At 42.6% G+C, this 24,835-nt stretch overlaps 1 protein-coding gene across 1 annotated transcript in view; it reads left to right on the top strand.

Moving 5' to 3' along the window:
• Nucleotides 1–19,170, top strand: part of epas1b (endothelial PAS domain protein 1b) — a 52,882-nt gene extending 33,712 nt beyond the window's left edge. Inside the window, exons 5-16 of the mRNA XM_078288705.1 lie at nucleotides 172–290; nucleotides 1,038–1,240; nucleotides 4,196–4,302; nucleotides 6,622–6,769; nucleotides 6,935–7,143; nucleotides 7,764–7,996; nucleotides 8,764–8,877; nucleotides 10,073–10,605; nucleotides 10,905–11,001; nucleotides 11,281–11,374; nucleotides 11,926–12,075; nucleotides 12,739–19,170. Of these exons, the coding sequence (XP_078144831.1) occupies nucleotides 172–290; nucleotides 1,038–1,240; nucleotides 4,196–4,302; nucleotides 6,622–6,769; nucleotides 6,935–7,143; nucleotides 7,764–7,996; nucleotides 8,764–8,877; nucleotides 10,073–10,605; nucleotides 10,905–11,001; nucleotides 11,281–11,374; nucleotides 11,926–12,075; nucleotides 12,739–12,890 (2,159 nt within the window). The 3' untranslated portion in view covers nucleotides 12,891–19,170. The remainder of the gene's footprint in view (nucleotides 1–171; nucleotides 291–1,037; nucleotides 1,241–4,195; nucleotides 4,303–6,621; nucleotides 6,770–6,934; nucleotides 7,144–7,763; nucleotides 7,997–8,763; nucleotides 8,878–10,072; nucleotides 10,606–10,904; nucleotides 11,002–11,280; nucleotides 11,375–11,925; nucleotides 12,076–12,738) is intronic.
• Nucleotides 19,171–24,835: the final 5,665 nt, after the last annotated feature.

Below are 24,835 nucleotides of genomic sequence, written 5' to 3'. Positions count from 1 at the left end.
GAATCATTATAGCAGTAACATATACTGTAGGGAATTATACTATATTATATATGTGTGTGTATATATATATATACAGTATATGTATAATTATACATTATACCACAGGGAAGCAATATGGAATAAGGAGCAATAAGGATTTTACTCTCCTTTCTGTCTGCATGTGTTTTCCAGGCAGTGGCTTTGGTAAGAAGGGCAAAGAGCTGAGCACTGAGCGTGATTTCTTCATGAGGATGAAATGCACCGTGACCAACAGAGGACGCACCGTCAACCTCAAGTCAGCCAGCTGGAAGGTAAGAAAGAGATGTTACATATTCTGAATATTTTATATTTCAAGCAACATATTTTTCTCAAAATGGACGTAGATAATATTGCAGTGAAACCCTTATATAACATCTCGTCGTAGTTTAGCTTTTCATATACTAGTTTAACTTTACTATATATCCTTAGCATACTGTATGTACATATAGGCGATACACTAGTTAGCTAGGGGAAAATGTTAAGAAGCCTAAACAGTAGCCAACTAGAGAGCAAGACGCTAAATGTGTGAGCTGCTTAACACTACATATTAAAGATTCAAGTCTGTAAAGTAAGAAACTCTCACCATATAGTGACTAAAAGGACAAAACCAAAACAAATTTGAATATCCACCATGCCCTCGGATAGATGAGTTTGTGCTGATGAGCATACAGTGTTGTCCCTTATAGCCACAGACAAGAGCCTGTCCCGCCCCGAAACTATGGTGTTACACTGTTGTAGAAATAAAAAAAACATGAGAAAGGAGAAGTTTCTGTGTGTTTGAGCACATTTTCTGGGTCATAGGTCTCACCACTAATATAAAGTACAGCTCACTTCAGGGTGAAAGCTTAAACATTGTACTGTATTGCTGAGTCAGTCTTCCCTTTACTGTCAACGCAGCACATGAGTTGTTTTCACCACAGATCAGAATACCAAAGACATGACCCATCCTGTAGTACAGCATGCAGCTTTCTCCTTGCCAGGTTGTCTCCTCAGCATGTGTGTTGCGTTCATCCCTCCAGGTGCTGCACTGCACCGGCCACCTGAAGATGTACAACAGCTGCCCTCCCCGTGTGCTGTGTGGCTTCAAAGAGCCCCCACTCACCTGTGCAGTCCTGATGTGTGAACCCATCCCACACCCATCCAACATCGACACGCCGCTGGACAGCAAGACCTTCCTCAGCAGACACAGCATGGACATGAAGTTCACCTACTGTGACGAGAGGTAGGGAGACACACACACACACACACACACACACACACACACACACTTACGCAGGTCAAACACACAAAAAGTCTGATACACGCAGCATGAAGTTGCCCTACATTACAGACACATGAATGTGTACACATGAATACTGGCAAATTTTATTAAAGCACTCCCAATACACAATCAAAGACATGTGCACACACGCACGCATGCACACACACACACACATGCACATAGAGAAAAAATTATAATTTTGTTTATACTGAGGTACTGTACAAGATAGAACCGCAGCCAGTTAAAACACAGTCCTGTCACTACAGCACAAATTCCAGACACACACAAACACACACACACACACACACACACACACACACACATACATACACAGACCTGTTGACTGATTGCTTGCTGACTGAATCAGTTTAGTTTGGCAGGGAAGCCGGTGGGAAATAGAAGCTAAAGATGACACATTAATACTTTAATATGCTGCTCGCACGGCATCGTCAGACTGTGCCAAGTGTTACCACTCACAGACAGAGATGTAGACACACACACACACACACACACACACCTACACACACACACACAGAAACACGCAAACACACATGTAACAGCATTTCTCAAATCTATCAAATAGGCTTCTGAGTGACAACATGTCAACGTGACAACCCAGAGTCACTACCCGCTGTCATGTCTGTGTCACCAATGGTGATGGATGTTATATGTTATGTCGCTTCGGAGCCGACTCCATCACACACGCAGCAGCCATCTTGAGGCCAAGGAACCGGTTAGATTGCACCCAAATTTTTATCTCCTACTAGTACAAGGAGGTGATGACGCACGCACACACACACTCACACACACACACACACACACTCTTATCACACTGCTCACGCAAGACAAAAGTTTCCTGTGGAGAAGAGTGAATGTGTGCTAGCGTATGCAGGTGTGTGTGTATGCGAGATCGGGCTACAAACAAGGGCCCATTTTCTTTTTCGTCTTTTTAGTGGAATTTAATAGCTGCCCAAATCTTCTCCAATTACGCAAATGAGTTTATTGTGGGTAGGTCGCCCGCCGGGCTCAGTGGGGACTTACCGGGGACTCATTAGTGAATGGAGAGACAGTTTCCTTACCTCATGTCTGGCACTGTAAGAGGTAGAGGGAGGAAGAGAGGGACAGAGAGAGAGAGAGAGAGCAAGAAAAGAGGAAAAAAGTACAGCCCAAAGAGCAAGAAAGAAAGAGAGAGAGAACCCAGCAAGCGTTTGACAGACAGCGACGTGCAAGAGGAGGCCAAGTCCGACCCCTTAGGTTTACATGACGCGGCTAAACATCAACCAAAACAAGCACAAAATGTTCTCAGTATGATATTATGGCTTCGTAAAAATCATATTAAACCAGCTTTAGAAACTGTTTTAAGATATTTAGGTCCTGATTTCACAAAACAATGCATCTCAACTTTTATTTTGGCACTGTATTTATATGGGTCTCCTCTCCTCTCCTCTCCTCCCTTCTTCCCCCTCTCCCACTCCTTTTTTTCTCCTGCCCTCAATTCACTTTTCCTTTACTTTCTCCCTTCCGCTGTACCTCTCCCGTCCTCTTTCCTCTCTCATCCTCTTTCCTCTCTCATCCTCTTTCCTCTCTCATCCTCTCCTCTTTACCTCCCCTCTCCCATTTTCTACGCTCTCCCCCCCTCCAGTCTGAGGCTTGCAGCTGTCTGCGTTACGTAACCTGAGGACAAGAGAGCCTCTGCATCACCAGAGCTCTCTCTGTCTCTCTCTCTTTCTTCTTCTTCTCTCTTTATTTTTGTCTCTGTCCCTCTCTCTCACTTTCTCACACACACCGTCATCCACATAATTGTTAATCTCCACACCGCCACATCTTGATAAGTCTAGGCTCAATACAGCTTTTTTTCCACAAGGCAAAAAGAAACTAAAGAGACACAAATTAACATTACTACAGCCTCCAGAGTTCTTAATACCAAGTTTCAAAGTATTTTGGGAATGTGCTGTCAACAATCAATGACAGATTTTAGAAAGATCTGGGAAACTCTCTACTACCAAGATTAAATCAATTACATATTACTGATTACATGCTTAAAATTATAATCAGTAACATAATCCAATACAAAGTTCAAGCTCGTTAACTCTGCCACCAAAATCTGTAGAATATGCTAATGAATAGTTGATTCCAATGTACATGTACACAATATGGGAACTTGTTCTTTGCTGTAATTTACCTTCTTTACTGTTCACACAGTTACAGAGAACCCATGTAGAAATATCTGAATATGAGCATCAGTCCAGATTGCAGTTTGCCCTCAGTTCATTTTGTTCTGCTAGGTTTTCCAAGCATGAATAACCGCTGGCTATCAGATGTCAACATCCGTCTCCTTATACCCATGAAACCTTTGCGTTTTGGGGGTCGTTTCAAAATACTTTCTGTGTTTTTCTTGATTGATTACAGGCAGCTTTTGTTGTAATCAGATTGCTGCAATTCCGTAACATGTCATCAGTTATCCTCAAACCTGTTCATGAGGTATTTATTACTGGGAAACGACAAGAGAGGCATAGATGAAAAGAAGGGATTTAAAAAGAGATTTAAATTTAAAAGGCAACTTGATGCCAGTATCAAGATCCTCATTAACAAAGTGAACTCGTGATGAGAGTGACGGGAAGAGATTAACATTTCCCAGAAACGGAGGGAGGAGAGAGAGAGAGAGAGAGAGAGAGAGAGAGAGAGAGAGAGAGAGAGAGAGAGAGAGAGAGAGAGAGAGATTCAATGTGAGCAATTCTCATTTTGGAAGAATATCCAGCCCTCTTTTTTGATTTGTAAATCGTGTGTGAAGCCTTTTGAAGTTCTGTTCTGAGAAAGGATATGTGTGTTTTCAATGTTGCGTACAAGAAGGAAGACACAGGAATGTGAAAAAAGTGTGTGTGTGTGTGTGTGTGTGTGTGTGTGTGTGTGTTGCAGGGTAACAGAGTTGATGGGTTACACTCCTGAGGATCTGCTGGGCCGTTCCGTCTACGATCTTTACCACGCCCTGGACTCAGACAGCGTCACCAAGAGCCACCAGAACTGTGAGTACACACACACACACACACACACACACTCATATTATTCACATACAGAATGCACGTAGATGCTCTGACCAAGCTGGCACTGCACAGCCTTGTCGATTCAAAAAGAGAAGTGTTGGAATATGTGATGTCTATAGTTTTTTGCCTTTATTCTTTATCTTTTCTCTCTATCCTCTTCTCCTTTTCTTCTGCCTGTCGTTTATGTGTGTATGTGCGTTAGTGATTTTGTGTCTGTGTATATATGCATGTACACCAGGTGCGGCAGTATCAGTGTGTTTCAGTGTTACTGTTTTTGTGTGTGTGTGTGTGTGTGTGTGTGAGAGAGAGAGAGAGAGAGAGAGAGAGAGCAGAGCATGGTATTAAGATGTCTTTTATTGTATTAAGTGTAGCCAGGGATGGCCTGATAACGCTTGCACATCTGCTGCCACAAACACACACAGAGTGGACAGGGGGCCAGGTGGCCTCCATTACGCTCTAATGACACTCTGCGTGTGTGAGTGTTTGTGTGTGTGTGTGTGTGTGTGTGTGTGTGTGTGTGTGTGTCATGGCTTTTGTCTTCAGTGACAGTACTGTCATTAGAAGCTCACAATGAAAGCAACAGAACAAGAGAAGAAAAATGACTGACATGACTTAGTTCTTCAAAACCACATATACCCCTGCAACGTGACAGCAGTGTGTGTGTGTGTGTGTGTATGTGTGTGTGTCTGTGCTTTTTATTTTGTTAGTGCATGTGGATTTGTGTGTTTTGTATATGTGTGTGTTCCTGTCCCTCAATTCTTACTCATCCATGTCTGCAGTCCTAAGTCTGCTGAGATAAAGAGCTCTCTATGTGGTTTCCATCACTGGACACACTCACTCATGCACGCACACACACACACACACACACACGCATGCGTGCACACAGACGACCCGCTCTCATGGCCAACGTGACTTGCCTGTCGATCAGCACATGTTAGCAGCGTTTTGTGCTGCATGTAATGTTGCCCTGAGCTGCCCTCAACACACACACACACACACACACACACACAGAGTCACTGCCCTTATGTACACTCTATGACCGCAGTCCTGCTTCTTTCCCACGGCAGTGCTGGACCTTGGGCCGCAGCCAGCACATCTCCTTCTCAGCTCAAGTCAAACATCCCACTTTCTCCCGCTAACCAATCTTTGGTTCTTTTCAGAGCTTCGCAAAGAAAATAAATGCTTGTTGTTTTTTTTTACTCAATAAAGTCTGTGATTTAAGTTTTAATTTAACGCAAATACAAAACAGACACACGGGATGGTTTGAGGTTTTGACAGCGTTGTGTGTTTCAGTGCTTTTGTAATGCTGCAGGATTACGAGTTTAATGAAATCTCTGTTATATTACTGTAACAGATTGAAATAGCAGGCTGTGCATTTTAGACCTAAGCCTTCAGTAGCCACTTGGTGATGATAAGGCTATTGGGTCTCAAGGGCTCTCCAGTGGTTATGAGAGTTGAAACTCTAACCCAAGTTTTGGTTTGTATTTTGAATCCACCACTGTACCCCAATCTGATGATATCCGATAATCTCATACCTACATCCTGAAATGTAAATCAGCAGGAAAGGCAAAGACAGCACCATGTATTTTGAATGCATTATTAAATGCATTTATGCAGTCTTAAAGTCCCCATGAAATGAACTCCCATTACTTTTACTTCCCGGGAAACAGAGTATCTTTAACGGTGACCTCATGCTGCACCAGTAGGCGTAAATAAAAATTCCAACCAATAAAACCATCACAGATTTTTGAACAATCCCGCCTCTCTACACCCCTCCCATCAAATAAAGCTGCCTTTCTCTCCTTGGCTGATGTTCAATTGGTTTAGACTTTTGAATGATCCCTCACTGTGTTATGTCCCGCCCCAGCATCCTGTTTCAACAGGGAATACATCAAATCAAGGAAGTAAAAATGCCATTTCATGGGGTCTTGAATTGAAAAAAGTTGTTTTGGGCAAAAAGAAGCTAGATGCCCAATGTGTGTGTGCACCACAAAACCCCAAAGAAAACCTCTGAGCTTCTGAGCTTCTGAGCTTGCACATGGGCAAAACCGACTATAGGATCATTACTCTCATCTTGAGTGTAACTATGACTGAGGCTAATGAAATCCTCTAATGAAGAAACCAGCTCCATATCACACACAGACCACCATATCATCTCGTAGGCCACAATGCCATTCCACACAGCTGCTTTTTATCACCAAACAAGAACACACTCACAGCTTTCGACTGCTCTCATTTATCATCTCTCTCTCTCTCTCTCTCTCTCTCTCTCTCTCTCTCGCTCGCTCTCTCTCTCTGCAGTGTGTACCAAGGGTCAGGCGGTGAGCGGTCAGTACCGTATGCTGGCTAAGAATGGAGGCTACGTCTGGGTAGAAACCCAGGGAACCGTCATCTATAACAGCCGCAACTCTCAGCCCCAGTGTATTGTGTGCATCAACTATGTCCTCAGGTAAGAACTGCCATCCTTCTACTGTATATGAAACTCTTAGTTCCCTCTAAATTAGTTTTTTTTGTTTTCTTACAACCTACTGTAAAGTTGAAATTACACATATCACCTGCTGTCATCCTCTCTCTCTCTCTCTCTCTCTCTCTCTCTCCTTCTCCCGTCCCACAGTGACATAGAGGAGAAGTCGATAATTTTCTCCATGGAGCAGACGGAGTCGCTGTTCAAGCCGCACCACATGAACGGCTTCTTCAGTGCGGGAGGCGCGGGCGTGGCCGGAGAGCCGGGCGATGCCCTCTTTACCAAACTCAAAGAGGAGCCGGAAGACCTCACCCAGCTGGCTCCAACACCCGGGGACGCAATCATCGCCCTCGACTTTGGTCAGCATCGACTTCATATAATACCTTCTATGTTCATTTTTCTTTTGGGATAGGGTCATGAAATATTAAAAACATGTAAAGGACAATTCTAGTTCTAGTGACTATATCTAAATTTTATAGTCATTTTCACTGTATATAGCTGCATTTCTCCCAATTATTTAAGCCTTGATTTAAATTAGCCACATCATTTTTTAAGGCTATATATCTTGATTAGATATTGGCCTTTTAGGAAATATTAAATATCAGCCAGTCATGTTCCACTGCTGATATGATGGAGGTTCCTTCCTGATCACAGCTACAAAACAGTGTGGAAATCCTGCAATAAAATTTTTAGTGTCAGTTCTAGTGTCACTTTATCATATAAATGCTGCTTCGACCCCGCCAAGAATACAATTCTGGGGGAAACACTGAATACTTTTAATATTGGGATTTCATGAGAAATGAAAATGGTCAAATTTTATAATACTGAGTATCGGCACAAAACAAAGCCGATCGGCAGCTTTAGTACAAACATATTGGTATCAGCCTTCAAAAATATTGGAACCATAATCTCCATAGCATTTTCCTTCGTAATCCCATCACTTCTCATGGCTGTTGTCATCTGTGATTGCACCTTGCAGGTCGCCCTCAGTTTGAGGAACCCCAGCAGCCACCGGCGTACGCCCAGGTGTCTGCCGCCTCTATGCCTCCTCCGGGGCCTCCGTCCTGGGCCAGCGAGAGCCACAAGTCGGCCCCGCCGGGCCCGGCCCCGCCTCCGGTGCCAGGGGACATGGCTAACATGGCCGGGACATTCTCCGTGCCGCAGAACCCGCCACCTGGCAGCGCTACTCCCAGCCTCAGCAGCTGCTCCACGGTACGGACGAGGAGGGAGAGGAGGGAGGGTTGATTTGAATTACTGGATGCAGAAATGAAAGGATTAATTAGTTTGCAAGCAAGTGACTGGTTATGTTTATTTCATAGATTGCCCCTGTGTGCAGTGGGGGCTGCGGGGGGAGTTGGAGAGCACCAACAGTGGGCAGTGTGTGTGAGAATAGAGGGGGTGGATGTTTGGAAGAAACAGACAGTCACTTAGCAGTGAATAGCGCCTTTGTCATAACTCATCTCTCTCTCTCTCTCTCTCTCTCTGTCTCTCTGTCTCTCTCTTGCTCGTTTTCTCTCTCTCTCTCTCCCTCTCGTTTCTCATCATTCTTTCCTCTCTCTCTGCTTTACCTCTCTTTCTGCACTCTGTTGTTCCTCTCTTCCGTGTACTCTCCCCCTCATCGTCCCTCTTCCGCCGCCTTTATCCTCTTGTTCCCCCTTCATTCTCTCTTCATCGCTTGCTCTCCCGTCCCTCCATCCCCTCCTCCTCCTCTTTTCACCACACCTCCACCCCTGTTTCCCCTTCTATTCATCTCTCCCTTCGCTCATTCGTCCCTTCCTCCATACTCCTCTCTCCTCTCTTGTGCCCCCATCCTTCCTTGTCTCTCTTCCTTTATCTCTTGCACCCTTCCATCCATTTTTCCCACTCATTTCCTCCCTCCACCCCCCCCTCTTCCTCCCTCCTTTCATCCCTCTCTCCATCCTTTGCTCCCTTTCTCCATCCCTCCCTTCGACCACCAATCCTTACACCGCTCCTTACAGCCCAGTAGCCCAGGCGACTACTATAGCCCAGTCGAGAGCGACCTGAAGGTGGAGCTGACCGAGAAACTCTTTGCCCTGGACACAGAGGGCTCCAACAGCCCTGCAAACACTGAGGTTAGTGTGTGTGTGTGTGTGTGTGTGTGTGTGTGTGTGCGTGTGTGCGCATGTGTGTCTGTGACCTAAGTTAACCTTCAAATTCATTAAAACAATTCACCAGGCTTTTTCATCATCTCTAAAATCTCTTGTCCAAAGCTTTATGTCTCCCTCTTCTATCATTAATCTGATCTCACGAGGCCCATTTGATATTAAATTTGACCTAAAACTTGGCAGGCTTTTTCCCTTTTTCCTCTTTAGGGTAACATTTTGCTAACTCAAACATTGGCAAGAATTTCACCATGTGGGCTGGCATGTTTTGAACATTTGTGTAACTTAATTTATACAAACCATTAGATCTGCAAGAAACACAGTAATGCATCTTTGTAAACATTTGGTTGTAATGATTCACTTATTAAATATACAATTGCTTGTTTCCAGTGAGCATTGTGATGAGCCTCATCACTTTGCTTGTATTACTTATCTACTTACTAATTTATGATTGAAAGACAATATCCTGGTTATATTTTAATGGTAAAAATCTGTTAGTTTTACACCCTAGAATCAAAGTATTGTATCAAGACCAGTGTCAGTACAGTGCAAACAGGAGGCTAGTGAAATCAATATGTTTCAAGTTTAACTTTAAAAACATAGCTTTTAATGGTTTGACCTGAAGTAGAGGACTAGAGCAACATAATTCTGTCCCCATACCACCAAAACCATTGAGTCGTCTGTACCTACAACCAGCCGGCATGCAGTGGTTGGTTAAAACTGAACAAGATGTACAAGTATAAGGAAGGAGGAGTTAACCAGAATGCTGCACCACTTTTATCAAATGTTTGGTGTTAGTAGCTGCCTCAGGCTCAGAGCTCAACTGAATCAGTTGGTGAACAAAGCATTCGTCAGTCTGTGACCACATCACAGCCATGATGATATCGACCACAGCATACTCCCTCCATCCTCTGTTCTATTTCTTAAATATAGTTTGGATAAATGTATCACCATTTTACACGTTTTACTAGTCCAGCGGTAGTTACTGTAATAGTACATATGGTGCTATTGCTGACTCTATTTGGGTTATTATAAAGTCACTCAAGACAACACAGAACACATAATGACTTTGCAAAAGTGAGTGAAGGAGATATAACCAGTATAACTTCATATAAAAATACACATTTTCATTTTTAACACACCATGTCCCGTTTCCCTCTCCCAGACGGACCTGAGTGACTTGGACCTGGAGACCTTGGCTCCCTACATCCCCATGGACGGAGAGGACTTCCAGCTCAATCCCATCATCCCAGAGTCTGAGCCTCTGGAAGGGGGGCCGGCAGGATCCCTGGGGGGCCACAGCCTGACCCCCCACCACCCAGCCACCCAGCACAGCTTCAGCAACGTCGCCAGCCTCTTCCAGCCCCTGTCCTCCCCACCGCACCCCCAGGGCCACTACCAGCCCCAGCCGGCTGCAGCCTGGGCTCCAGGGAAGAAGAGGGGCCCCAGCCAGGGGGCCGTGGACGCCAGGACAGGGTCTTACATGCCGGGGCACACACAGAATCCTCCGTACCAGGCCCCAGCCAGCACCCCTCTGTCCTCCATGGGTGGCAGGCAGAACCTCCAGTGGCCCCCAGACCCCCTGTTAACCTACCAGCAACAGCCACGGGCGGCCAAGACCTACCTGACGGAGCGCCTGTCAGGAGAGGAGCGCCCGTCCTGCCAGCAGAACATGCCAACTCTTATGCAGAAACAGAGGTGAAATAGCAATTAAAACATTAGCTAAATTCAAATTTTAAACCAAGAAACAAAATCTATCTTGTCTAGGGACACAGAATCACACATATGAGAAATAAAGAGCATGGCATCTAAAGGGAATAAATAAATAGATAAGTAAATAAATGTGCCGTGTCTCTCAAATGTTCCTCTTCTTATGGCTATTCATATTGTCAGCAGAACTACCTGTCAGCATTTTATAAAAAGAAACAAAAAAAAACAGTTTGGATGTTGAACTTAAACCTTGTGGTGTGTGTGTGTGTGTGTGTGTGTGTGTGCAGGTCCATGGAGAATTTTGTACAGGCCTACAGAGACATGAGTCCAGCCAGAGTGGCCATGGCCAACAGTATCAAGCGCTCCTTCGCCCAGATGGCTGTGGTGAGTCTCATCTGAAGTTTCTCTGAAAAAAAAAAACATGTAATAAAAGTTTAATTTCAAAATGATATCTACCATTTTAAAAATTAGTTTCTTATTTTATTACTGAAAATTATTGCTGGCATGAAAATAGAACATATTATCCAATATTGTTAAAGCTTAAATCTTTATTTTTACAATATTGATTAATGAAATTTGGGTAAAAAAAAAATCTTAAAAACATATAGACTGCAAAATCCATCTTAAGTAATTTGTGTGTGTGTGTCTGTGTGTGTGTATTAGGGTGAAAGTAAGCCATCAGAAATGATATGGAAGAAGATGAGGAGTGATAGTTGTGTCACCATGGATCGCTCCCTCAGCGCAGGCTCTCTGGCAGGTATGGTGTGTGTGTGTGTGTGTGTGTGTGTGTGTGTGTGTAAGTCGCTTTGGACAAAAGCGTCTGCTAAATGACATAATGTAATGTGTGTTTGTATGTGTACATGTGTGTGCATTTACACTTTGGTGGTTTAGGTGATGGGACCTTTATGTGAATGGGATTTTGTGAAGGCCACTACATGAAGGGGTTAAACGTAATTATAACAACTATTTCCTTGCGTGATTTTGAAAATATAACAATAGCAAGTGGTACAGAATGTGGGTCTAGGAAAAGTCAAGAAGGGACTTTTTGAATGCCGAGTCATTTCAATTGTAAAATTCAAAACAGCTGTGAAATGACGGTGGCTTTGTTTTTCTGGTGTTAAGCAAAATCAGATTGTCTGTACTGCACAAATTCTAAGCAGATGGACAAAATACAGATTGAGATCATTAGCTTTGCTGCCTCGGATTTGACCAGCTTGTAGCAGAAAGTGACTTTTCATGGTGTAATATTGTAGGCTATTTGTTGCTTTCATGTGACAAATCTTCTCTTTCTCTCCCTCTCTCTGCCAGGCGGTGTGTCCCAGCGTCTCAGCCCCCTGCAGCAACACCGGAAGTCTCAGTATCCAGGAAGTGTGATAGGTGGTGCGCATAAGAAGCCCTTTCCCCAACAGAGCTGCAACTACACAGAATACCGCATGCTGCCCTCCAACAAGACAGAGGGTGAGCTGGCCTGTTTTTTACAGTAGGAGCTCAGTTAAACGCTGCCTCGAACCTCAGCTGGCCCCTTGTATAGTTTTGTAACTGATTGATTATGTAATTTTACAATTTATTGAAAAGATTTATACGGCACTGAATTGTGCTCAGGCAATTTTTTGCTTTTGAAATACATTTGAAATACATTTTTTAACATCCGCTGTTGAGATGCCACTCCCCAGTGACCTTTCCATTTGCATTTCCATTCCATTCCATTGCCAAGTAAACGTTCGAAGCGCTGATCGGACCAGCGGCAACCGGTTCGCCTGGTTCGACTTATTCTTCTTCACATCGGAAACATTCCATCTGATAAAGCATCATGTTCGCTTCTTGTTTTACCGAGGAACACCAGACTTATTGATTGCTGATCTCAGAGACGTCAGAGTAGCTTCCCTCTGTTTTGTCATCACTTATCTCTATTCTCTCTGTAGATAGAAATGTAATAATCTCCGCTCCGCTCCCCACATTCTCTGTTTCTGTCTGCTTATCTCTCCGCCTGTCTGTTTACCTGCTCTTCTATCGGTTTGCTTTTAAGTCTACTTATGTCAGTGTCTGCTTGCCTGCCTGCCCGTGTATCTGGTTGACTCACTGATTTGTTTTTTGCCTTTCTGTCTGTCTGTCCATCTCCAGGTGTAGCCAGTCGTCTGCTGGGCCCGTCGTTCGAGTCCTACTGTCTGCCAGAGTTGACCCGTTACGACTGCGAGGTCAACGTCCCGCTGCAGGGCAGCCTGCACCTCCTCCAGGGCAGTGACCTGCTGCGAGCCCTGGACCAGTCCGCCTAGAGCCGCTGCTTCCAACCCAGCCAGACTCCCAGACTTGCTCCCGGCCCTGTACCTCAACTCGCAGCCTTGACCTATAGACCTGTATCTCCACCTGTGCACCTCTGGGCCTCCTGAGAGCGCAAGGCCAAGCCGCCTAGGGAATGGTATTCAAACCCACAGCCTGCCTTATTTAGCTTGCCCTCGTCCCTGCCCCTTTTTGTAGTCCTGTGCCTACCTACACCCTTAGCCGTAGAGCTAGACCCTCCCACCTCCAAACAAGCTGAGATATCAGGGCCAGGTCACCTAGTGGCATGGGATTCAAACACACAACCTGCCTTAAAGCCAGACTCTGTCCCTGCCATTTGCCAAACATCTACAACCATATCCCAAGGTCTGTTTCCAAGGTGAGAACCCACGGCCAGGCTACGTAGAAGCACGGCATTCAAACCTGCAACCTGCATCTTACCCAGACCCTGTCTAGTACACAAACTCTCACCCAGCTCTCTCCTCCCCTCACACTCTCTGTCGAGGCCTCTATGCAGCCCCGCACCCTCTTAACTCTAACCCTAACTCCTCTGGCTCTCAAGAGAAAAGCTACAGAAATAGACATACTACCTACACACTAATAGGAGCGCTGTGATCCTCCGCTTAGTGTATCTGACCTGCAGTTAGACCCTCAGCCCTCTTTTCTAGCCCTATTTTCAAGCCCCAGTCCAAGCTTCTTGTCTTTTTCTCCCAGCCTCGGGCCTTTTCTACACGTACACACATACACACACACACACACACACACATACACATACACAGACAGTATCAGCCTAACTCTGCCTCTTCCTGCCTGAATCCATCCCGCCTGAATCATTATATCATCACACTGATTCAGGATGAGTCTCGGTGCAAGGCCTCCTCCGCCATCCCAGCCCACCTTTTTGCCTTTCACTGTATAATTAGTTAACGATGGCTTGAGGTCTGTTTGGGTCAACTTTATTGCCATAAATTATACGCATTATATTGTTATTTTAGTTATTATCATGAGTCTATTTTCTTTTATTGAATTGAGCTACATTATGTTTGCTTTTATCAAATCTCCCCACATTGTTTAATCCATATCAACGGGACACTTTACCATATCATTACCATTTTGTTTCTCTTTTCTCATTTATTTTCTTTATTCCTTACGCCTTAATATCTCTACCTACCTATTTCTTCTATTCTTCTATTTTGTGTCTTTCTCGTAGGCACACTAATAAACATATATTGCAATACATGTACCCTACTGTAAGTTTGACATTGTAAAGTTTTCTCTCTTTTTATCTGTCTTATCTGCCTTTTCTTCTTAAATCTGTCTTCTGTCTTTGTTTTTTCTAAGCATGTTTTTCTTTCTCTCTCTCTCTCTCTCTCTCTCTCTCTCTCTCTCTCTCTCTCTCTCTCTCTTGGTGACTACAGGGTTTGTTCCTTATTGCTCAGTTATCCAATTGAGCTAACGCTTATAGAGTTACCATCAAAATTAGCCTTATTTGCCAAACAAATAGCATGTGCAATTTGACTTTTGGTGTATACATGCTCATATGATTACATATTACAGACTTCACGCAATGCACAAGAGACATTAATTCGACAGGACCTCACAGATAGTGTAGGACAGGAACAGCTGCCATGATTAGGATGTAGTCGGCACTTATCACACTATACATATGTACATAGGGACAGCAACATTTGTTTCAGTGCAGCCTGTAAAGTGACTTGGAAGTGGAGTATTATTCCTCATGATCAGGACAAGGCCAGTTTTCTTGCGATTCAAGACGGAGAGCGGCTGCCCATATCAGAAAGCTTTGACATAGAATGATATTAGCTGCATTGAGAAATTGCTGAGCATTCATGATTAGAGTGTAGAGTATAGTTGGAGAGTATGGTTTCAATTTTCTTTTGAAACAAGCAAATGCAATTTGACCCCTGTTCGTCAAAATGCTGTTGATAATATCAACGAGAATATGCCTTCAGAATATGCCTTCAGTATGCCTTCAGTGAAAACACTTACACTTTCTTACCTGTTTTCCCTTCTCTCTCTCTTTCCCATATCCTATTCCCTCACAATCTCTTTTTTTTGTCTTAATCTCACTCTATTTTCTGAGGTAATTGTCTTTGTGTGGTGACCACTTTTGAGTATGAATCATAGAGCTTTGTACACGTATACGTTATGTATTTAAAAGACAGAACTATAATGTTGAAGATAGTGTTTTTAGTGTTTATGTGTTCTGGTACTTTGTCCTATCTACCCCTGTAGATGCAGATGGAACAGATTCCTTTATGTTGATGCAGATCTCTCTTAGTGCTGGTTCCTCTTTTTTTGTGCTGTTTTCTGTGTTGTGGCATTTTTTTTTTTTTTTTTTCAGAGTTTTATGCTTAAAATATCTATTGAAACTGTCGGCAGGCCAGTACTGTTTTTGTTCTTGCTTTAAGAAGATAAACAAAAAAGAAAATGACAGAAAAAAAATCAGATGAAAGGTGAATAACAGTTTTCTAAGTTTCACTTTTTTGACATGTAGCATTTTGAATATTGTAAACAAGGCAAAGTTGCCACAGAGTTAATCACATAGTTTTCCAATCGCATATACTATAAAGCAATGGTGCTTCATAGACAATGTATCTGTTCTTCATTTTTAGAACCAACTTTTATTACATCTCTTGGATCCACTTCCACTAACACTGTATTTTGATGTTTTGCTTCATGTTGCCGCTGAAATTCTCTTTAAAGTTGATTTCTAACTGGTATAATGTGCCTTATCTTTACCTTGTGGTTGTCTCAATACAGACTCAACCCTGAAGTCAGCCCTTCAAGTGCACAGAGTTTGTTCCCTACAATCTGTAGATGACTTCCTTCACCTCTGGGGGATTATTACCGGATAAAATCCTAACTGCCCATCCTATCTCACTTCTATCTCAGCTAAAGATGGGACAATCTTCTTTTCCTGTTATTGAAGAATATCCTAAATCCTCCCTTTGGTTTTTCAGCTTAAATTTAACTTCCTATCTTAACCTTGTGTGGACGCCCTAACTGCTTCTTCCAATACCTGTCGTCAGGGGCAACCAAAGAGGGAACTTCCTCCTGACTAGTGACTGACAGGTTGAGTCTATAAAGCTCGTCATCCATGATACAGCAGAGTTGATGCAGATGCACATATGTACATGAAACCAACTTAACACACTGCTACAGCACAGCATTTACCCATAACAGTGAGCCATTTATTCAGAGCTGATTGGCAGAGATCTAACGGTAGCAAACAAGACCAGAACAAACTGCAGTAGCAAGTCCAGCTATGCATGTGATAATAGAAAGCCTCTACAACGCTGCTTCTAATGATACTTCAAAATCAAATACAAGTCAAATCCTAAGCATGGATCCAGTTCTATCTGTATCAGTTCTGAATTGGCAAAAATCCTAAAATGTGGAGATATGATTTTACAGTTGGGATGCTTCCATAATAATCCCCCGGGTTGCGTAGCCCAAAGGTCCTCGATAGTCTCCTCTAACACATCCCAGATCCCAATAGAACATCAGTCGAGTGGTCGATATAGATGCCCGTCAGTTTCCACTAGAACCCTGTTAGAACCCAGTGTAGAACCCCCTGGTGATGACAGGCAGAGAGGTCACAGCGGAGTCGAATGCTGCGAGGTTTTTGAGGGTTTTTGAGGAAACGGATTCCCCCTGCTCATCAGCCTATCTGACAGTCTGTTGATGATGCTACTTGTGGGTTTTAGGGTTGGTTGAACAAAGATTTGACTGAACAGTAAAGGTTCTCCTGAGGTTTTACACGCTGGGGAGGATAGTGGTGTCTGATACATCCTGTCCACCCAAGTCAATGACAGCTCCATGGCTACAATGCACCAATGGAGCTGCCTAAAAATGCACTCTAATTGTGGCGTTTCAGGGACCAATACTGTCAGAGTTATGGATGATGCTGAAGATGTTAAGAGAGGGTGATACACTGAGAAATTGTGGATTTTTCAAATATAAAAAAAAGCAGATGTTTCCTTTGACAGTTTGACGGCCCGTGTCTCGGTGATGGAGAATGTACAGTCTAACCAGTCAAAAATCAAGGCAATTCAATTTCTTTTATGAATGAGTATTATGTAAATAGAAACACCAATATGTTGGAGCAAAAAAGTAAAATCTCACCCTGTATTGACACACAGGAGCCATTAAAGATTGCGCTCCATTAGTTTTGAATCAGAAAGGTTTAAGACATGGAAAAGCAGCAGATAGACAAGCTGCATGGTAATTATAGCTGAGAAAACCAAAAAGACAGAGGTGTGAGACAGACACATGCTCCTGAGACGGACAGGCTTAAATAAATATGACCGAGATATGAGAAGAGGGAAGTGATGTTGAGTTGAGCGACGGATGAGGAGAGATACATCCTGCTCAGCCTGCCCACTGACGCATATCTCTCCACTCCTCCACTCGGCAGATCACTCATCTCTCTCTCTCTTTCTAACCCTTTCTTCACTTTCCTGTACCCTCCTCTTCCCTTTTCTCACATATTGAAACATACAGCCACAGCGGTCTATTTTAACCCGAGCGGCCGCGGCGTGAAATTTAACCGCCCTCCCTGTCAGCGCACCGTACATTTTGACAAAAGGCAAAACATCGGCCTCTGTTGTTAAAGGGACTGAATCTGCTGTGAACTCCAAAGACATGACAGACGATGAGAACCTTAGCTCCTAGTCTTTACTGTGCCAAAGCCAATGGAATGTGGGACATTTCCTATTTAATTATCCCCACGGCCAAGAATAACTAAACACAAGGACGCAACATGAAAGGATGTATAATTTCTATCCATCTATTTATTTATTCTCAGACGTCGAACAATGAGCACATGTCTGCACATGGCTGTGTGAGTTTCCTCGCAGTCGCTGTAGCTAGAGATGGTCAGACTGCTCTAGGTGATGTTACTTCTTCTCAGCTCCCACCTTGATATGCATACACCTGAAAGGAGAGTATAGATATCACAGAAAAAAGCTGATAATACCGTATTTTGCACAGAGCAAAAACACTGCACTGTAGTATGAAATGCTGCAAAAGGTGAGGACTTCAATACCTAAGGTGCTAATTTATAGATGGAAATTCACAGCTTTACTTATTCACTTTAGAAATCAGGTGTATGCACAATATGAGAAATTATTTTTTCATCAGCTAAAATGCTGCATTTTGGGGAAAAAACTCTGTTGACTGTTACTTGGAATTCATCAGTCAGTATTTCAAAAATACAAATGATTCTAGCATCAAAAACATAATTTTTTTGAGCAAAGGTCTTAAGAAGACTGTCGTTGTAACCCATAATTTGCTCTATTTTCACTTCAGTAATCATTTTGTAACAGTGAGTGTCAGTTTTTTCAAAAAGGTGGATACCTCATTTCGGAAGAGACATTTCCAAGTTGAACATGAAATCCAAATACATTTCTTCATGAGGCCCCTGATACGCTATCTTTAACTTTTAATTCATAGCTAAAGTAAAAGCCTACAGATCGGAGGATTCCTATTTGTAGGATTTTTTTTTTATCAAAGAGTTCAAAATATAATTTTTATTCTGTACTTGAATGATTAGTAATTGAAACCAAAGTCAGTTAGATTGGGTTTCCAGAAAAGCACTTTATAGCACGTACAAAACATTTTATCTAGCACTATTACTATTTTCTCACTGACTTTTAATGGAATATAGAATGATCCCGGTGCTAAGTTGCTTTTTGGAAACCAGAAAGGCCACCGCAGACTCTAGTGGGCCTGTGTTCCCATGCACAGAGCAGAACAGACCCTCAGATGGACAACTGATGCGATTTGAACTAAATTGTGTTAATGTATGTGGAAAGAGTTGGCTGGATGGAAGTCGAATTAAAAACAAAAAAAATCTATTTTAGCAATAGAAGGCTTATCACCAGTCCTACTGCTCTAGATACTGTGCCACTTGAAGGGTCTCCAAAACAAAATAACAAAATAATTCACAAGTTAATCTACATTGCACTTCCTCTTTAAAGACAATATCAGCATTTTCTCTTGTCAGTGTAACGAGGGGGTTTGTTTTTGTGTTTTTTTCTAATGGGATCCACGTTCGGCTTCTTGTATTCTGTCATACAGTACAGTTATATTAGCTGATTCTGCAATTTTTTTAATATGCTAAAAATTCATATTGACCTTATTATTATCATATTGTTATTATTGTTATTACTGTATGGGGAATTTAACCCAATAAGAAGTTTGTGTTTCTGCACTGATATCTTATTAAAGCATACTGATCTTACCCTCTCATCTGTCCACTTGTATTTTATTGTATTTTATGTGACATTGTGGTTTGTGATTATTTATGATCAAAGATTTTTTTTTATTATTATGAATTCATACGTAACAGTTACAGGGATAGAAAGCAAAATTTCAGTTGATGATTTTTCTTCAAGAATTGAGGCTGAGTTTTGCTTTGCATACTATTTACACCAGAATGAAATATATTCCTTGTGTGTGTGTGTGTGTGTGTGTGTGTGTGTGTGTGTGTGTGTGTATGCATGAGTTGCTGTCTCATATATTCTTTACCCATGCTTAGCTGCACATTTCACATCATTCATCCATATTAAAATGCTACTCTGACAAGAGAGCGAGAGATAGAGAATGGAGAGTGTGTGTGTGTGTGTAGGTGTGTGTGTGTGTGTGTGTGTGTGTGTGTGTGCGTGTGTGTGTGTGTGTACGAGTTAATTCTGAATGTGTGTGAGCAAGTGTTTGCGGCTTGTTGCTTTGGGTTAACACACACACACACAGGCCGGGTCAGAGTACTCTGCAGTTCCTCACAGAAAACAGTGATTCCACAAGCTAGTCTGCGTGCATGTTGGGTTTTTTGTGTGTGCGTGCGTGCATACGTGTGTGTGTGTGTGTGTGTGTGTGTGTGTGTGTGTGTGTGTGTGTGTGTGTGTGTGTTCAAGTTGCAATTCAGCCAGAATGTTTAGCAGCTTCAGACAGTTAATTGAAGAACATTCCATATCAGTGTGTTCTGTGTTTTCTCCCTCCCTCTTTCTCATTTTTTTGTTACTGTGCCCTCTCTATTTCTGTCTGTCTGTCCGTCTCTCTCTCTCTCTCTCTCTCTCTCTCTCTCTCTCTCTCTCCCCCTTTTCTGTCCAATGCCAATAACCACAGAACAGCCATAAAAGGAGGAAAGGGAGCCGGGTCCCAATCAGTTTCGGTTTAAGGAGTGCAGTCAAATCTGAATATCTGCTGAAGTGATCACATATGAGGAATGAGAGTCGTGCCCACTCACTAATTCATCCTATCTTTATTTTAAACAGAGCATGAAGTTACAAACAGTGCCAAAACCCCATGCCAGGACACAAAAAAAAGTCATATTGAGGCACACACAAGAACTAATCTTTTAATATTTTTAGGTGTGAAAGGTGTCAGGATGGGTTCTTGTAACACAGCGTTGATTAATGGGTGAAGAGGATAATGTCCCGTTCTGGAGGATACTGGGCTTTCCCTCTACTTTATTTCTTTTACAAATAAGAGACAGCAAAGACAGACACAGAGTAGGGAAATATGTCGGCACAAATATGTATAGAGCTGGGGTTTTTGGCATTTGTGCATCTGTCTTTGATAGAAAACAGACAGTGAAAGAGTGGAGACAGGAGCGGGGTGGGCGGTGGGGGGAGATTGTATTTTTAACCTTTTGTAACACAGTAAATATAGTAAAATATCAGCCTCTCCTCAGTAAAGGCACAGCTCTTTGACACTGAAATGCAACTTCAAGGCCTTCACTCTGAAATTGTTTGCCAGTGATTAGAAAACTGTTGTGGAATCTGGCCCGATTCCCCGTTGCATGGAAAACATGTTTCAAAGCTTTTAACTCCACCTTTGTTATTGTGCTTGATGTTTTTGTCTTGGATTTTGACGCACATCCTCTACTGGTCCTGCACAGACGGACAGATAGGCACAGATAGGCGCAGACTGGCACAACTAGACAACAGACAGACGGACGGAGACTCACTGTCTCCTGTCTCACAGGTCTATTCAGGTATTTTCCGTGTTTTTGGACTTTTTAGGACACGACATCATGTGACGAAGACTTCCACTGCCATCAATTACAGATCAAACTGAACACAAACAACAGAACTTTAAAAAGTCATTATTATTTGAAATCCCCATTTTACAACCACTCAGTCAAGAGACTATAGGTTTTTTCATTGATCTGCCATAGAAAAAGCAGCAAGAGTCATGAATACTAAACCGTGTTTAACTAAGATTGAGTTTCAGACAGGCTTGGGCAGTCATTCACTGTAATAGGGGCCCAATCAGGTCAAAATTAGTTTAAGACTCTTGTGGTGGGACCCAGCTGTAACGTGTGCAGGCGGTGGTGCTTTACAGTAAGCAGGGAGAAAAGTTGGAATGATTCAGTGGACTAAACCCCCCCAAATGTATTTATTTTTTTCCAATTTCTTTCCCTTCACTGTGGATGTGTGGCGTTATTTGAGGTAACCAGGGCTGTGACATGCAACAGAGACTGAACGATAAATTGATGAGAATCGGATAGTTAATCACTTCTATTTATATTGGACCCCGACACCAATAGTTAGTTCGAGACTTTATTATTGGAATTTTTTCAATCAGCATAAAGGGACATATAACACAAACAACATAATAAGCTCTAAAACAAAACAGGCAGCATAAGGCATGAGACATATCTAAAATATTCAAGGCATATTGAAATGTCTAACATACTTGAGCGTTTTTGGGGGGGGGGGGGGGGGGGGGGGTTACTGGTTGCATTACTTTAGTAGCCGAATCGCAGTTGGGATAAAGCTGCACTTGCCTCTGTTGGTCCTGAACTTTGGAGCAGCATGTCTTTTTGCCAGAAGGCAGGAGAAAGCAGTTGAATGGGTTGTGGATCTGCTGTTATATTCTGCTCCTTTTTTACGGCCCTGCTGTCAGAGAGTTGTTGCAGGACCAGGACTCTGCTGCCCCACATCATTTGAATCCTATAGAGGGGTTCTGGGCTTGTTGGTTTCACAGTAGTGTCTGGTTAGTTGTGATAGTCCTGGAAAACGTAAATAACCGAAACAGTTGAGTTAAGGAAGCTCTTGCCTTCCTTTCCTTGTTTTCTTGTGTTACCCAAGGGCGTTATTGAGACTGTATGGTAGTCAGCTGACTGTACGTGTCCTGACTGGTCTTAGCTGCCAAGTGTTTATTAACCAAAACACAGAAATACAGACTTCTTCTGTTCTCTATTTCTTTGTGTTATTTCCTTCCTCTGCCAGGACTGGAACCCAAACTTCTTGGGCACACACACACACACACACACACACACACACACGCATGTATACACACACAAACACATACACATTTGCTCAATGTGTATGTGGAATGTGTGACTGTGCACAAATTCATACAGAAATACCAGTAAACGGCATTGACGCATGCATCTGCTCTCTCTCTCACACACACAAACACCCACACACACACACACACACACACCTACACACACACACGCACACACACATGCACACACACAACCACGCACGCATATACACAGTTTTTGCGTCCTTTGTTCCAGCAGACTTGGAGCCTTTTGTCTGCTTCAGGTGGGGAGTAAGGAAAACATGGTGGAGGTAAAATAGGAGGAACAGGCGTCTCTGCCTAATCAACTTCCTCCTGATTCAGGTTTCCAAGGTGGGTCTTTCTTCAGCCTCTGGTGCTGAACAATTCATGTTGGATGAAAACCTTCCAAAATCTCAAAGACTTTCAACGTTGGCTCGCTTTTGCAGCCACAAAAACTCCCACAAGATGGACGACACTGGCAGGCACAGTGCTGCGTCTCTGTTACTTACATGTTGAGCGCATAATAATTCACTATCACCTTATTGCATAATTTATCATATTATTAATCAGTTTTTGTTTTGATAGGTGTAACAAGTGTAGTTTAAGGGCTTGTAAATTGCAAATTCACACATTATAAGGCAATATCACAACGCCTTTGTGTTCTCTGCAGTCCAAATGCACCCAATAACCTTTCAAATAGAAGGATGAGCTGTATCAACCAAGGCAGTTGGCCTAATTTGGTCATTATACAGTCTATGATTAATCATTGAACACAATGTAAAATGTGCACACACACACACACGCAGACACACACACCTCAATTTGGGAGCAGGAACATTGCGTAAAGCTGGAAGCAACGTTCCACTCTATTGAAAAACAAGAAAAGCTATTCAAAGACACATTGTCTCATAGACTCCACATAATTAGTCTAATAGATTCAGTGAACTGCATTATACTGCATTTTCCTGTCCCATTTACAACTGCTTTGCTAGGGACTTTTTGAAGTTGCCCAATATGGAGCACCTAATGTGCTTCTGTATTTATTCATATAATTATTTATTTCATAAAGGCACAATTTATTCACTTCATTTTGGCACATAAGGTGCTTCATAGTCCAACCATTTCATCCAGGCAGATATTGTAGCTCAATCTACAACCTTGAACTTCTTAAGTAATCAAGCAAGATTAGCAAAGTCCATTGTTAAGATTGCTTTTGCATTGATTAACAGCATTTTGCAGCGTGACATTAAATGCGTACTGTTTTGTGGCTTTGCAGAGTTGTAATGAGCACCTTGTTACTTCACCCTTCTGTATATCTCTATAGCTCACAGCAGACAGCAGTATGCGCGCACACACACATACACACATACACACACACACACATGCACAGACATGCTGGGATCACAGTGGGTAATAATATGGCACCACTAAGATAGTGGAGTTAACAGGGTGCATCATTGGTGAGTGAATAATATTCAGGCTTGCTGTGTGCATGTGTGTGTTTGAACTTAATTATGTGGAATGTGTGCAATACGCCTGAAACTGACACAGATTTTAAAGCTGCACTGTCTGCCGCAGCCACGCATGGAAGCAACATTTGACTTTTAGAATTTTTGAAAGTTTGAATTACCTAGAAATCATGTAACGTGACATTAGTAAACGGCACACTCCTCAGATCTACATTTCTTCTTCTTAGTGGCTGGTAGTAATAATCTTTTCTCAGCAGGTTCAACCAATCTGCCCACTCTGCTGTTTAAAAAAAAGAGGATCAGAAAGACAAAGCATTTGAGATCTCAGCTGCAACTATTCCAATAGTCAATAGTTTGTAATGGGAAAGTAACGGTTGTTGTAACAGTCCCTTTTCAGAAAAAAAAGACAGTTTGAAAAAATGAATCAGATGGACAGTTCAGCCCAGTTGCCCCCGTACTGAAAGAGAGGGCAACAGGTTTGAGGGAAGAGTTATCTGTTCCCAAGTGTTGCACCACTGATTTACAAACTCATCCCAAACTCTCTCTCTCTGTTTCTATCTCTCTCTAACACACACATCAGACCACCCAGAACAATGGCACTGATTATATTATATAATAATATTTTTGAAGGTCAGCACGATGGCTCACAGCAAGAAGGACCCAGGTTTGATCCCCTGTTTGTGGGGCGTGGAGTTTGCATGTTTTCCCCGTGTTGGAAGTCTGAGTTTTCTCTCACACTCCAAAGACATGCCAGTCAGGTGAACTGGAGACTCTAAATTGCCCATAGATATGAATGTGAGTGTCTGTAAAAGGCAAAGGTAAAGAAAACAAATGAGTGAATGAATGAATGAATGAATGAATGTACAACTGATTTCAATTACCTGGTCATTCAAGGATGAGAAATGCGAATAAGATTTGACTATTTACTCAAAATATATTGCATTTGTGAATGTTGTATTTGTATATTTTTTTTTACAAACTGCAGGTTGCACTAGCCTGCCCAGTAAAAAATTGACATTGAATAGATGATAAAACCACCTGCACCACCATTGAAAACCTGTGCAGCTATATCACCAAAATCAAAGATGACGTCCGTAGTCGTCCAGAGCTGCTAACAACACCTTTTGTGAAATCGAGACGTAAATTTCTGT

This window comes from Centroberyx gerrardi, chromosome 15 (assembly GCF_048128805.1).
Source record: "Centroberyx gerrardi isolate f3 chromosome 15, fCenGer3.hap1.cur.20231027, whole genome shotgun sequence".
Taxonomy (NCBI): domain Eukaryota; kingdom Metazoa; phylum Chordata; class Actinopteri; order Beryciformes; family Berycidae; genus Centroberyx; species Centroberyx gerrardi.
The sequence above is the reverse complement of the archived record's forward strand: the minus strand, read 5'-3'. Positions and strand labels throughout refer to the sequence as shown.